This window comes from Polyodon spathula, chromosome 5 (assembly GCF_017654505.1).
Source record: "Polyodon spathula isolate WHYD16114869_AA chromosome 5, ASM1765450v1, whole genome shotgun sequence".
In the NCBI taxonomy this organism is placed as follows: Eukaryota; Metazoa; Chordata; class Actinopteri; order Acipenseriformes; family Polyodontidae; genus Polyodon; species Polyodon spathula.
The window spans coordinates 62239131-62253233 of NC_054538.1; the positions used below are offsets into that span (position 1 = coordinate 62239131).

A 14103-nucleotide genomic window follows, 5' to 3' on the forward strand; every position below is an offset into this window, starting at 1 on the left:
ACGCATTTGTATTTTTGCCTTCTCAATTGTCCTGCTACGGAACCTTTCCCTGTTGTGCATGTAATCACCTCACTACTTTACTTTCCACATTGTTAAGTTTGGTTTGATTGCACCGGTTTTGTTTTAACCCGCGTCTCTTAATTTAGTGAGTGCTGTTTTATGACCGCGAGCTTGTTTTCTGTTTGTTCCATGCCCAGGTCCCTGATCAATGTCCACTGCGACAGCTTGCATTAGACAATTTTTTTTCTTCTGTACCACATGTCCAGCCCCTTAATACCTTGCTCATGCCTTCTCTTGGTCTATTTGTTTCACGTCCAGCCCCCAGATCAATGCCCATAGTTTTTATTTGACATGTTTCCCCTCTTGTCCAGCCCCCTTGATCTCTCTGTCCATTGGCTTCTTTAGGTCTGTTTTTCATGTCCAGCCCCTAATGACTGTCCATTGGTTTTGTTATTTCCATCCCCTCCGCCTCCTCTCTGTCTTTGCCCTGCCCATGTTTTGTATGTCTGTGTCCATCCATCTCCTGACGTTCAAGTTCGTAGGGACGTCACGTCCGCACTTGAACTTGTAGCTCAGGGGGGCTTTTGCCATTTTTTCATCTCTCTCTCTCTTTTCAAAAAAGCCATGACGGCTATCCCACAATCCATCTTCCCTGCGCCATCTTTGTATTATTTCTAATTTATTTTGGATGTCAAAGGCATTGATGAAGATATTTTCTCTGGAGTCTCCTTTCTAACCCGGCTCTCCCGATGTGAACCGAGCTCAAAGCCACCACCAACCACCATGTCTCGCCGCAAGCAAGGCAAACCCCAGCACTTAAGCAAACGGGATTTTACGCGTAAGTAAAAAAAAAAGAAAAAAAATGTAATTTACAAAATTTTCTTCACTTTTCCCAGCCACGATCTTTACATTTTTTTTACTGTAAAGAAGTAAACAGTGACCACGAGCGAAAAATGTTGGTGACGGGTATACTGGACATTGGACAGCGAGGATCGTGGTCAAGTGGACTTGAGAAATTGCATGGCGAGATTTCCTTTTGCAGTAACAAATAACCTCTTACAATGTGATGACTATACAACTTAAGCAGAAAAAAAGTTTTCATGTTGTGCATTCAGCTTTTTGAAACCGGAATACTTTACAGTCAGATAGTCTATCGCAAATAAGCTCTGTGTTTCATGCCCCCAGTGCGCTTTTAGCCACTAAGGGCATATGGTAGGTAGGTGATCGTACTAGGCATGCATGTTTTATTAGACCATGTTTTACATTTCTAGTGTAAGCCCATGTAAAAACTACCTGTTTATCTCCTGGAGAGGATTTCCCTCCTCTCGTTCTGTTTTTTGGAAGATTTTCAAAAAAGTGGAAGTGGATTTTGATTGGGAAAAATCTCGTGTCTGAATGTTTACAAGCACCGCGTGTGCGGAACCTCCTGCCAACAACGTCGAAACGGGAAAAAAGAGTAATATTCACCAACATTTCTTCCGAATACACGCATAGATCGCAGTAAAACGAAAGCATGTGTAGAAGAGTTTTATTTCTGAAACTAGATGAAGATTGCTCTTGTATTCTTTAGTAGTTTTAGAGTACGTGCTTTCGAAAGGAAAAACAGGAACCCCGTTTGTTATTCGTATCAATAAAGTAGAATTAGAATGCTGGACAAATAATCATAGTATAGTATAGCGCATATTATATATATATATCTTATAAAGCTAATATATATATATATATATTAGCATATATATAAACAAATAATGCTCATGAAGGTATCATTACATATTGAGACAATGCTCATGAAGTGCTTACAGACAAACACGCTGAGTGCTAAAGGACTCACGATTCCTCCGCTGTTTGAAATTAATTAAATTAAGGTAACATTTTTTTTTTTTTTTAATTAAAAATAAGTGTTAATGTTTTCGATTTTGTTTTCCTCTCCTCTGTCAGTAAGTTATGATAGTCAGGGATAGACTTTAAATCGTTGACTTTGTTGCTGATTTTAAATGATAGAATTGCTAGCTTCGAGTTTTTTTTTTTTTGCTTGAGAAATAATTTTAAAAAAATTAAGTACGACGACTTCAAAATGTAGGCTATACCAACATTTTTTTTTGTCAAGGACCAGGACAAAAATAATATTGCGCATAAGGATGATTATTGCTAATTTCTGACAGCATGAATAGTTTTTTGTGGGTCCATTAAAACTACACTCTTGAATTGAATCAAATTTAATGTAAACATATATACGTTTTTTAAAACGAACCTATTTTTGTTATGCTTTGATAAATAATTTATTTAAAACAACGACCCGTACTCGGTTACCCAGCTCAAGATACAAGACGTTATAAAGGAGCAACATTTAAAGTTCTGTTTTTTTCTGGTGGGTTCGTCGCTAGGCGGCAGAAGAACATCAGAAACTGGAAACCAACTTGAACCTGATCAATTTCAACACCACCTCAATCTATGTATCCTGACTGTTTGGAATAAAATGAAACTATATATATATATATTATATCTATATATATATCATATAGATATCTATATATATAGTAAACCAGTAAGTTTGACAGTAATAATATATGTGATATATACGTTTTCTTCCCCTTTAATGTAACAGATGGTTAACCTTATTAGAATTTGAATTAGGTTTTATTGGTTGGCTTTTTTCTTGACTTCCACCTTCTTACAAAACATAACTGAAACATCTTTGTCATGTTTAATAATTTGTGTCGTTGCAAAGTTTTTTGTAAATAAGACGCTTAAAATGAAGAATCTTCAAGTGTAATCATTTTCAGAGGTAAGTGAGAAGTTACTGTTCTAAAGCTATCGTCTTTTCGAAATCATAAACTATAAAAAGGCATTCTTTCCCGATCAGGCGTAGTTTTCTTCTAAGCCACGTGTTCAGTGTGCTGAATCAAGATCTTAAGCCCTAATACTGTGTGTTAATTTTTCTGCAAAACGACTTTAGCAAGTACTGCAGAGCTACAGACCCTATTCTAACTAATGTATTGCATTTATAAATGTTACAGAAATCATACATCGATGTATTTAGTTTCAGTTACTGTAACACTAGTGTACAGCCTTACAATATCCTTTGATACAATTGCTGTACATGCGATATAATATCAACTATTGTAACGAAGGGAACTGTCAAAGTTTTCTTCAAATAAGCATGCACACGTATTAAGAATTTTTGTAATAATGATTACAACAGAAACTAAAATAAATTGAGAAACATTGAAGAATGTGAAATTGCAATTAGTATTAAATGGGTGTTTTCAGTAAGATAGGAAATAACAAGTTCACAAGGTTGTTTGTGCAGTTTATTTTCATTTACGGATTATCTGTGAATATCCGCTCCAATTTCGAGTAAATAATTTATAGATTAGGATGAGCATTAAGCGATCTGTCGATTACTTAATTTTTCTTTAAAAATACATTGCGGTTTGAACCCCCCCCCAACCCCACCCCCCCGCCAAATCAACTAAAGACCATTCCTTTCCTTGTGTAGGCGAAGGTATTCCAAAAACTCAAAGACTTCATGCAGCTTCCATTAGGCAATGAATCAGGTGATACAAGTATTTAGGTTAGAGAGATTTAACAATTCAATTTGGGGTCCTTTTATTTTATTATTTTTACTTTACCGGTATCACAACAATAAAAACAAATTATGCTATAAAACATATATTTGATGTATTTTACTTTTCTTGTATTTCATAATTACGCTTGCTTTTATTTTGATGTACTTTTTTTATTTATGCACAGATTCTGACAAGTTTATTGAATGCATTTTGAAAGTTTACATAACAATTAAATACATAAATGCCATATGTAATATAACTATTTAAAAATATTTAATTGATCAGCTTGATGTGTAAAAATAGCCCAACTGCTGTAGTCCTTTATGTGAATTATGCGGCATCTTTAAGTTATTGTTGTTTCAAGTAAATGTACTGGAGTGTTATGTAACTCTCATATTCCAGCTGCTGACCTGACATAAAATTAAAGGTAGTACCAGAGGTAAGAAATGATCACGTTATCTCAGTGTCCTAGTTGCAGTGCAGATGTAGCATGGCATTGCTCTCTCGAATGATATTTCTCACAGCACAACTGGGAGCTACTCCAAATCTGCCCCTCAATATGTGGTCTAGGTAGGGATGAAATAAATCTAACCCGAGTTCACAGCATCCCAGCACTTTATCAAAATCTGTTCCAATCTTCTGAAGTCAAATTAAAATCTATTTTTTGATTCTCAGAGGCTTTAGGTTCATTAAAACGTGAAATTGGCAGCTTAGTAAAGAAGGTCAAGCTGCTTAACCATTTAAAAGCTCTAGTAATATTTTCACCTTTGTGAAATGGTTTAACATCTAAATGGGAACTGTATCCTATTAAAAGCTCCCCTTTCCTTATAGTATTTAGCTTAAGTCTATAGCTTCATCTATGTTTAAAATAGGAATTGTGAAGGGTTAAACACAAGTTTTATTCTGTCTTTTAAAAAAAAAAAAAAGTAAAACCTCTGAAGCATAGTCCGTTCAGAAATTGAATTCAAAGGTATTCATCAAGGCAAAATGAAACAACAAAACATTCAACTGTGCTAAAATTGAATACACACCATTTTGTCATTTTAATTTTTTATAAAGCAGTGGTCCCCAGCACAAATGTGTGGTGGGCACATTTGATTGTTTCCCTTTTAAGACTACAAAGGACAAACTGAACAAAAAAAATAAAAATAAAAATAAATATATATATATATATATATATATATATATATATATATATATATATATATATATATATTATATATATATAGATATATATAAAGTTGAAAGCAATTTATTTCAATACACATCTGATGTTGTTTATCCCTGCAAATCTGTTTTCTGATACAGTTGACATGTCTTGTATAATGATTGTCTGTCTATGATTTGTCAAATAATGCTTTTTAAGACAGGCTGTTTGAGGCACAAGTTAACTTCTTTCTTTGCTCTATAAATTGTATATAGATCTGTTCTCTTTATTTGAATTAAGTCAATGTAAAATGCATGTTGCCTGCTGATGCATAACAGAGGAAGCTTTTTTTAGTTACATTAAATTGTACTAACTTGTATTTTTAATAACGGTCTACTGAGCACACATGTATTGGATGCTTTTATTGTAGCTTAAAACTGATTTTTGTCTGTTAGAGAATATTTTTCAATCTTTACCAAAGCAAAACAATCCTGCCCTATACCAGCTTTCCTCACAGTTCATTGTCTCTGTAGCTTACTGTAAATCTTGTTAGACAGTAATGGCTATTGCTGGGCTTTTGCAATACAATCAACACAAGTAAACATTTATCTTAACGCTGCTTTGAAAGATAGAACACGTCAGATTCTGGGTCTCTTTTTTTAATTAACAGCATTATATTTTGAGGAAGAAAACAGAACGTTGAAAAAAAGTGATTTGTAAAACTTTTGGCACTGAATTGTTCTTGCTCTAATGTTCTTATCCTCTCTCTTTTTTATTGTTCATCCTGCTATAGCCGAACCTCTGCAAGCCATTCTTACAGGTGATGAATCGGAACAGGGGACACTGAGAGCTCCAGAAGGGGACCACGACCTTCTAACTTGTGGCCAGTGTCAGATGAACTTCCCTTTGGGGGATATTCTAATTTTTATTGAGCACAAAAAGAAGCAATGCAATGGCAGTCTCTGCATGGACAAAGCTGTGGATAAGCCACCTTCACCCTCACAAAGTGAGCCGAAAAAAGCCTCCAATCCTGTAGAGGTTGGCATCCAGGTCACGCCAGAGGATGATGATTGTTTGTCAACATCCTCAAGAGGAATTTGCCCAAAACAGGAAAAAGTAGCAGGTAAATAAAACAACAATAATAATAAAAAATCGAAATGAGTGCTGCGTACACATGAAGCAGTTCATGTCTGCATGCTGCTTTTTGTTTTTTTGGTTTGTTTGTGTTTCTATAATATATGGGGAGATTCTTGGCTCTTGGAAGTGTTACAGACGCCTGCCCATTTCATTGAGAGTGACAGCTAATGAAAAGCTTAATATTTTCTTAGTGTGGTGCAAAAGACGTGCAGCAGAATGGGCTGTGCAACAATATATTTTTTTTGAATGTTTGTTCAGTGTGGTTATTATAAATGGAAACAGACTTTTTATTGTACACCATGAGCAGAATAGGGGTGGCTGTTTGTAACACTTCTGCAGTGGGGCTCCCATGTTTGGTCTTGTGATTTATGAATACAATTTGTTTTGTATACAATTTTTGTTTTGCCGTCATGCTTGTCGCATGTTTTCCATTTTTTTGTTTGTATTTCCAAATTGTTGAAACCATGCTTCCCCTTCAGATGGATTGAAACAGTTAAGTGTGCTACAGATAGCCTTGGCTCCATATTGTATGACAGCGTTTGCACTGTAATTAAACACAGCCCCATGCCAAAGTGACATGGCTGACCTTGACTTTAAGTTGCCATTTTCGACTGGTCAGGCCAGAGTAGAGAGGGCAGTTGCTGAAGCGCAAAGCCATGCTTATCCAAAAAAGTTTAAGGGCATGTTGGAAATTTCAAAAGGTTGGTTTGACAGGAAAGGCCATTCACTTGAGCCAGCCTCCTCAGCCAAATGATAAATGCCTCTCTGTACACTCTGATGTGGTTTTGACAGATGTATCTTGATTTCTTTGTGGTTTACAGAACCACATCTCATCCCCATAAATGTCCACCACAGATTTTCACTTTCCTATAAAAAATACATACTGTTGTTTTTTAAGAGCAGTCAGAAATGCATGCATTTAACAGATGTTGTACCAGTTATTAGTCATTACGGTTTTTTTTTTTTTTTTTATCGTTTGCTGCGGTGGTTACAGCCAGCAGCTAAAACAAGCTTTGGGCCTCAAACTTGAAAGAAGAGAAGAAGGTTTTTTTTTGTCTTGACTAAAGTGCATGCATATGTTTAAGGGTATTGGTTTTGCATAAGTGACAAATCTAAAATTCTTGGTACTTTCTTGGTATCATTTAGATTTGTGCATGTGTTGTTTTAACCAGAGTTGCAACATTTTAAAGAAACATACTTGGTGCTTTAAAAAAATGTATTTTTAATCCAGACACTGATAAAAACATTTGTCTAATGTCATTAAGTTTCTCTTTGGTATTGTTCTATCTACTGTATGACTATAAAAAGCACGCTTCCTGCAAACGTAAACACAACCAAGTACCAGGGTTCTGTTATATTTTCTTACTAATGTAAAGATTTTGCTGCCGTATTAAGTTTCTTGAAAAGTTAGTGGAGAATTTGATGTTAATTATTTTATGGCACACTTCTTTTTTTCTTTAAGACAACTGGACGCACTTAAGGAAAGCACATGGCTGATATGAAAACAGTGCATTGTGTAGAAAATGTAACAGCTTATAAAGTAAGCTCTAATCCAACTTCTCTCACAAATTTAGTTAAAAGAAATTGCCCGGATGCCCTGTTTTAATTCAGTTAGCTTGTATTTTACCAGGTGTGGGTGCAGTTTAGGCTTGAGTGGTTTGTTAACTGTTTCTTGCGGTCTGAATAAAAACCAATGCTAGGGAAGTAGCTGCTTGTTTTCGTAATGCTACAGCAGTAGTTTAATCAGTTAATTCATTCACATTTTATATACGTAACGGGCTCATTTTGTGATGGGATACTGTTTTAAAGATGGTCGTTTTATTTTTTTATTTTTTATGTGGTCAGGTAGTGTTTATTTAAAAATAGGAACTTTTAAAATGTTTTCCCACTGCGCAGTATGCAGAGTATTTTAAAATCGGCATTGAGATTCAAATATGTTGGATCAACCTTAAATTTACGGTTCTGCAGCAAGTAGCTTTGCATTTTACTGGTATGATAATACAGCGACCATTTCCATGTTCAGTTGGAGATCTGAAGGTACATAACTGAATTGTAGTGTATAATTAATGACATAGAAGCTTGGCAGATGAGACTTGCAGCCTTCAGAGATACAAAGCTATGCTAAATCACCAAATATGGAGTACTACTTGGGTGATGTAACATCCTATTTACATATTGAGCAGCTCTGTTTAAAAGACACAGCACAGTACCTGTCAAACAAGAATGAAAAGCACACATTTTGCAATTTTCCCAAATAGGAGATACAGTGGTAACGCAGACTCTGCCCTGCTATATCCCATTGTAGTAACTTTATTGTAACCCTATCACTGTTACACACATCCTTTTGAATACATTTTAATGTGGATGGCTGCAAATTTGGTGTCTGGATGTAATGTTTTTTATTCCAAAATTAGATTAAATAGCAGCTGCATTTATTAAAAAATAAAAAATAAATAAATAAAAAAGTGCACAGTGAATAATCCCGGTATAAAAGCAAACATTTGTTTCCCTGAAAATGGTTACAAAATAGTGCACCCTTAATTGAGCAATACTTTTATATTTGCAATATTCAGTATGTCAATGAAATATGCAAGTTGTACAGTGTAGTGCAACTATAAATGTTTAAAGAATGTAAAATGCTGACGTTGCTTCTGCTGTGGCTCTCTTCGCATAGTAATAATGTTAAACTTATTTTAATTGTTGGAAACAAGACCCCTAACCTTTGCATTATTGACGACTACACACGACAAGCAGTCTAGACTGAAATAATACCCCAAATAAAAAGCAACAGACCACCCTCTGTAATTGTGAGATTTCACCACCTGAAAAACTTCTCTAGGTAACTGAGATGAATTGGACTGGATTAAGTAGGGTGGATATCAAAGCCCTGTTCACTGGTACATGTGATTTAGGTTTGTAATAAGTGCATGTAATAATATAAGGGTTATGTAACCTCTGAGTTAGTTTTCACACTTTTAGAGTAATTGGGCTATGCAATACAAGTGCAGAATTAAACCTCTTCAAAGTATTTATATTATGGGAAGCATGACTTCATCGTAGCTTATGTTTAAAAAAAAAAAAAAAAAAAAAAAAAATACTAATATTTTTAGTTGTGAAATCGTGTGTGATGTTCAGCCAGAGCTATTGCAAAAATGCCAGATTTTTTACCACAAATTAATAGTATATGTTGTCTGGGTTGGACAAAGCATCTTTTTTCAATATCGTTTTCAGTGGTCGGCACCAGAGACTAGTACTTTATCATTCATGCTGACTGTTTGAGCCTGATCACAGCAGAATGGTTGTGTGCGACATTGTATTATATTGGTGGCGGGGAGGGGAACGCGTTCAAAACATTGCTGAGTCGTCAGGCAGTCTTTCACAGGACATTTACCCTTTTTAAAAGCCAAATATTTAACCAAATATATATATTTTTAGCGTGAATCTGTACATTTGATGTTGTTGCAACCTATCAGAATTCATAATTTATAGATGGTTTTTTGTATTCAAATAAATACAGTGAGGTTTTGCATTCCATCTGATGGTGCCATAATCATCATGTTTACATGTGTTTGCAGTCTGTCTTATGAATGAAGGTGGAAAGGTAGTAATATTCAAACAACCCCTAAAAATATATTAATAAAATAATAATAATAATAATAATAATAATAATAATAATAATAATAATAATAATAATAATAATAATAATAAGTGCTTAATTCAAAAGCTTTTGTTTTTCCGTTTTTCAATAGACATAGAATGCAAATTACATTATATGCTTTGGGTACTTCTGTCTGTATTAAACGTCCTACTTACTTGCTTTTGTAGATTGTTGCAGTGGGTCTTGCATTCGTTCCAATGTGTTGCATGTATTGCAGCTCAATTTTGTCCTGGACCTCAGATAAGAGACACACCCAGAAAAATACTTTGGGTGTCGCACCTTTTTGGTCAAGTCCTGCATGGAAATGTTGTTTTGGAATGCTTGCTGCATGATCACCTGTCTGTTTCAGTATTTCAATATTCTCAATTTCTTTGTTGTCAGACAGTTGCAGTCTTAATGGTAAGTTAAGGCAAGAGTGTTGAGAGCATTTTAAAAAATGCAAATGGTTGTAAATTTATTCCTGTTTGCTTGTATGATAATTTTCATTTAAATTGTGTTTTGAGTACTCGGTCCTTCTGTGATAGATGAGGAAATGGTCTGAATTGTCTTAAACATTAAATAAATTGTATACTGATTTTTTTTTTTTTTTCCTTGCTTTTTACATTTTTTAATGTAAAACCGCTGTAGTCTTATGTGAACAATACAGAAACACGTGTCAAATCTTGTCATGGGTTCGATGTTGTTCGATGGTGGTGGAGGGGTGGGGGTGGAGGGGTGGGGGGTGGGAATGACCATTTCTACTTACAGATATGTTTCAGTAACATGTTAATTTTTTTTTTTTTAAAGCACCCTGTTTAGGAATGAAAAAGGAATTACAAAACTGTAATGGAAAGTGCTTGTTTTTTTTTGTAGGTGTTATGAAATATGTTTCAGTGTTTAATTTTCTTTCTATAATAACTACTACAGTATTTTTAAATGTGTAGTGCTTTTTGTCCCTAAAATAATTTTGGGACAATTAATCTACCCATTAAAAGAGCATTTTAAAAAAGATTCTGGACCCGGGTTTGATTCCTGCATTCAGTGGAATCTTTCTTTCTGAAACAAAAGCATTTAGCACTTAGCCAGCCATTGCCTGGCACCATGCCACCTCCTTACCAGAAGCCTGAACCGTTGGGTGTCTTTCGTTTTTAACCCTCCTCACAATACTCTTTTATTAAAACAAGACCAGCCAAACTGCATGACTATCACTGCAGAGCCTCGGATAAAGGGGTCTTCTCTCTCATTATTATTATTATTATTATTATTATTATTATGCTTAAACCTGTAGAAATAACCGGTTCTTCAATAAATTATACATTTTTAAAACCGTTTATCGTAGAAAGCTCATACGTTTATTGCAATTTTAAGGAAGCCCACTCTTTAATTAGATGTATTCCCTTAAAGCTTTTATTACAAATCAGAGAAGTATTCCCTGTTGTAAATTAGTGTTTTGATTTGGGGTCTTGATAACCATTTTAAAATTAATAAAGCCTATTTAGATAAAATAATGCTGCCTTTGTGTAATGCGATCAAAAATGTGGCATCCAGTTTTTTTTTCAAACTTTATTTTGATAAGATATTTGATAGCATTATAAGAATCACTTACTGTTTTTTTTTTTTTTTTCACCCATTTATCCACATATTTGAACACAGATGTACAGTATGTACTGCACATACACTGGTCTGTCATAGAACAGCTTTCAAATAATGTCAACAGTTTTATAAAACGTGCGTATAGAGTGTTTATATACTACAAAGCTTATTTATAAATCCCTGCAGATTACAGCTTGGTATTTTATAAACAGGACAAATACGACAAGTAATTCAGCTTTGTATTTTCCAATGGCTTGCTCAGAAGCTTGCAAACATGAAAGGGTTTTGGAACTTGGCATCACTGCCTCAGGACATCCCTCAATCTCTGGTGCCAAAGATACCTTGGCACAGAGAAGGTCTGAGGCGAGGGGTGGGATGTGATCGGCCCAGCTAGCAGGGAGTATGTGTCTTCATTTGCTTTAACAATGGGGAACACAGCTTCTGCACCTCGGACTGGCCCTCAGGTGTGAGCTCAGATGGGTGCATGTAAATGTCCTGTCAAACATAATGTTGGGAATATTCATGTTTTCTTCTCACTATAATAAAGCTGTGCACAGGAAGCTTGACATTCAGCCTTATGAATGATTTTTGTCAGGAGCATATGATACTCATTTCACACATGTGCAGTGCAATCTCAAGCACTTCTGTAGCTTCTACAGCCCTTTTCTATTTTCTAAATGGGGGGGTATGCATGCGTTGATTGGAAGCTGGCACACTATACTAATTGCTTCCAGCAGGTAAAACAAATCTGGGAGCTCGCTTAGTGCTCAAGCAGTTCCAATGTTTTTTAATTGGCAAATGTGTAAAAATATCAATTGTCTAGTGAACATCTCTCTTCACAAACGTTCTATTGCGTATATATATATAAAAAAATACAAACTAATAATATTTGCTCATTGTTTTTACAGTGCATTGAGGAAACCTGGTTTTATATTAATTTTAGAGTACCCAGTATACAAAATTATTAGGTTATTATGTGTTTGTAGCATATTATACTTTGTTTTACCAGTCTGCGTTACTGTAGCAGTGGTGTGTGGAAGTATACATTTTCATTTTAAGCAGTTAAGTTTAACAAAGCAGGTCTTGGAGCATTTAAGAAACAAAATTATACATCCTTCAAAAGATCTGCCAACTCAGGCCTTCTCAAAGAAGACGGCTTTAGTGCGTGATTTACAACGGGGAAGGGAATATATGTATTTTTCAAAGATTATTATTATTATTAAAATTGCTGAAATAAGATTGAAAAATGCAATCAAAAGATGATATGGAATTATAGGATTGTAAATTTCATATTTCTGTTCTTGTAAATTTTAAATGTAATTGGAATAATGGATGTATTTGTGTAGTTGTTTAAGCGACAATTGACATTGAAATCTATACTGATATATTTATTTGAAGCTAAAATAAATGAGATCACGTGCTGTTTCTATGTAAACTAAATCAGTTTTGTGTTAAAAGAATGGAAGTTTATTTAAGTACGTTACATTTTTGTTTTACATATTTTTACATTTTTCAAAAAACTTTGAACAATATAATAGGGTGTAGAAAATGTTATCAAGCAAACAGAACTTTGCTGTAGCTGGTTCTATGTTCATATAACCTGTGATAACCTATGTGGGATAAATAGCCCAAGCGGTTTGTGCACATGCTTGCTGTCAGCAAGAGTAAATATAGTTGCATGTTGTGGGATAGAGTGAACTTGACATCAGGGTGAAAATTAAACTGACAGTTAAGGGAAATATTGATAACTGTTGTACAACGTCCAGAATGCAAAATGTTATTATTCTCAGACAATAGGCTGTTTAGCAAATAAATACAGAAAAGCAATTGCATAGATATTCTAGATATAGGTGTCAAAATGAAACAAACTTGTTCGAAATAAATAGTTTTGTAGTTTGAAGTTACATAGTCCGACTTCTTTGAATTTGCATACATAACAATCAGTTTAACAACCCATTTAAGTATTTTTTTTTTGGTTGTAATAAAGGGGTTTGTCTAAAAACATTGCAATCCAATAGAAATGTACATAAATCTTTAGAAAACTGTAGCCGACTCCTCTCTTTTGAACATCTTCATTTGAGCATCTTCAAAGTCTGTCGTTTCTGTCTGATCTTGGAGCTTTGTGACTAGGAGCACAAAAAAAAGTGGATCTCCGCCCAATTGATTTGCTTAACAAGTCCAGTGTAGACGCACACTTGTTTTCACAATGGAGATAAGAAAAACAACCTTGTCTAAAAAAATAATAATAATAATAATAATAATAATAATAATAATAATTCAACCACTGTCAGCGTACATTGTGCTAGAGCTTCCTCTTTTGTGTTGGCTGGAGGTCGTGGGATCAAGACTTCTATACTCTGTCACGACTGCTTGCTGCAGCCTGGCAATAAGTTAATTACTTTATTTTTAGGAGCTTGTGGGGTAAAACGTTCCTATACAGCTGCAGCGAAAATAGATTTTGGTTATGAGTAACAAAACATAACATTAGCCTCTTGGACAAGAAAATGAGTGGCATATTTAAGCTTAAATTGGGTTATAGTATACTGCTGTGTTTCACACCCAAATTGTATGTATACCTTCTACCTCTGTCATAATATGTAACATACTGTAACATATTTTATATCTGTTTAAAATGTAGATGTTTATAAAGGCAATAGGTAACTTGGCTATCAATTTTAGATATTAACGCCTTTTTCTCCTCTGTGAACTACGGGTAAGCACTTTTGAAACCTGTTTATTTTCCCCTTGTTTATAACTCCTGCAGCCATTGATTCCCTACAGCATTAACATACACATTGTAAAAAGCTGTGCATTTGCAAAACTGTTTATGTACTGAAAACAACTTGACAAAGAACCCTGCATTTGCTGTAATAAACAGGCTTGAAATGGCTCAAGCCGTGTAAAGTATTACTTATTGTACCAGTAATTGTGTCTCCAGTCTTCTGTTCTTACAGACCCCTTAGTTAAACCCCAGGCTTTGTGTTTATCACGAAGGGAGACAGAGCGACCTCATACTTTCA

At 34.7% G+C, this 14103-nt stretch overlaps 1 protein-coding gene across 1 annotated transcript in view; it reads left to right on the forward strand.

The window, feature by feature from the left end:
- The first annotated feature begins 505 nt into the window (after positions 1-505).
- Positions 506-14103, forward strand: part of LOC121316142 (B-cell lymphoma/leukemia 11A-like) — a 44877-nt gene continuing 31279 nt past the window's right edge. The window contains exons 1-2 of the mRNA XM_041250960.1: positions 506-838; positions 5510-5839. Coding sequence (XP_041106894.1) covers positions 784-838; positions 5510-5839 — 385 coding nt within the window. The 5' untranslated portion in view covers positions 506-783. The remainder of the gene's footprint in view (positions 839-5509; positions 5840-14103) is intronic.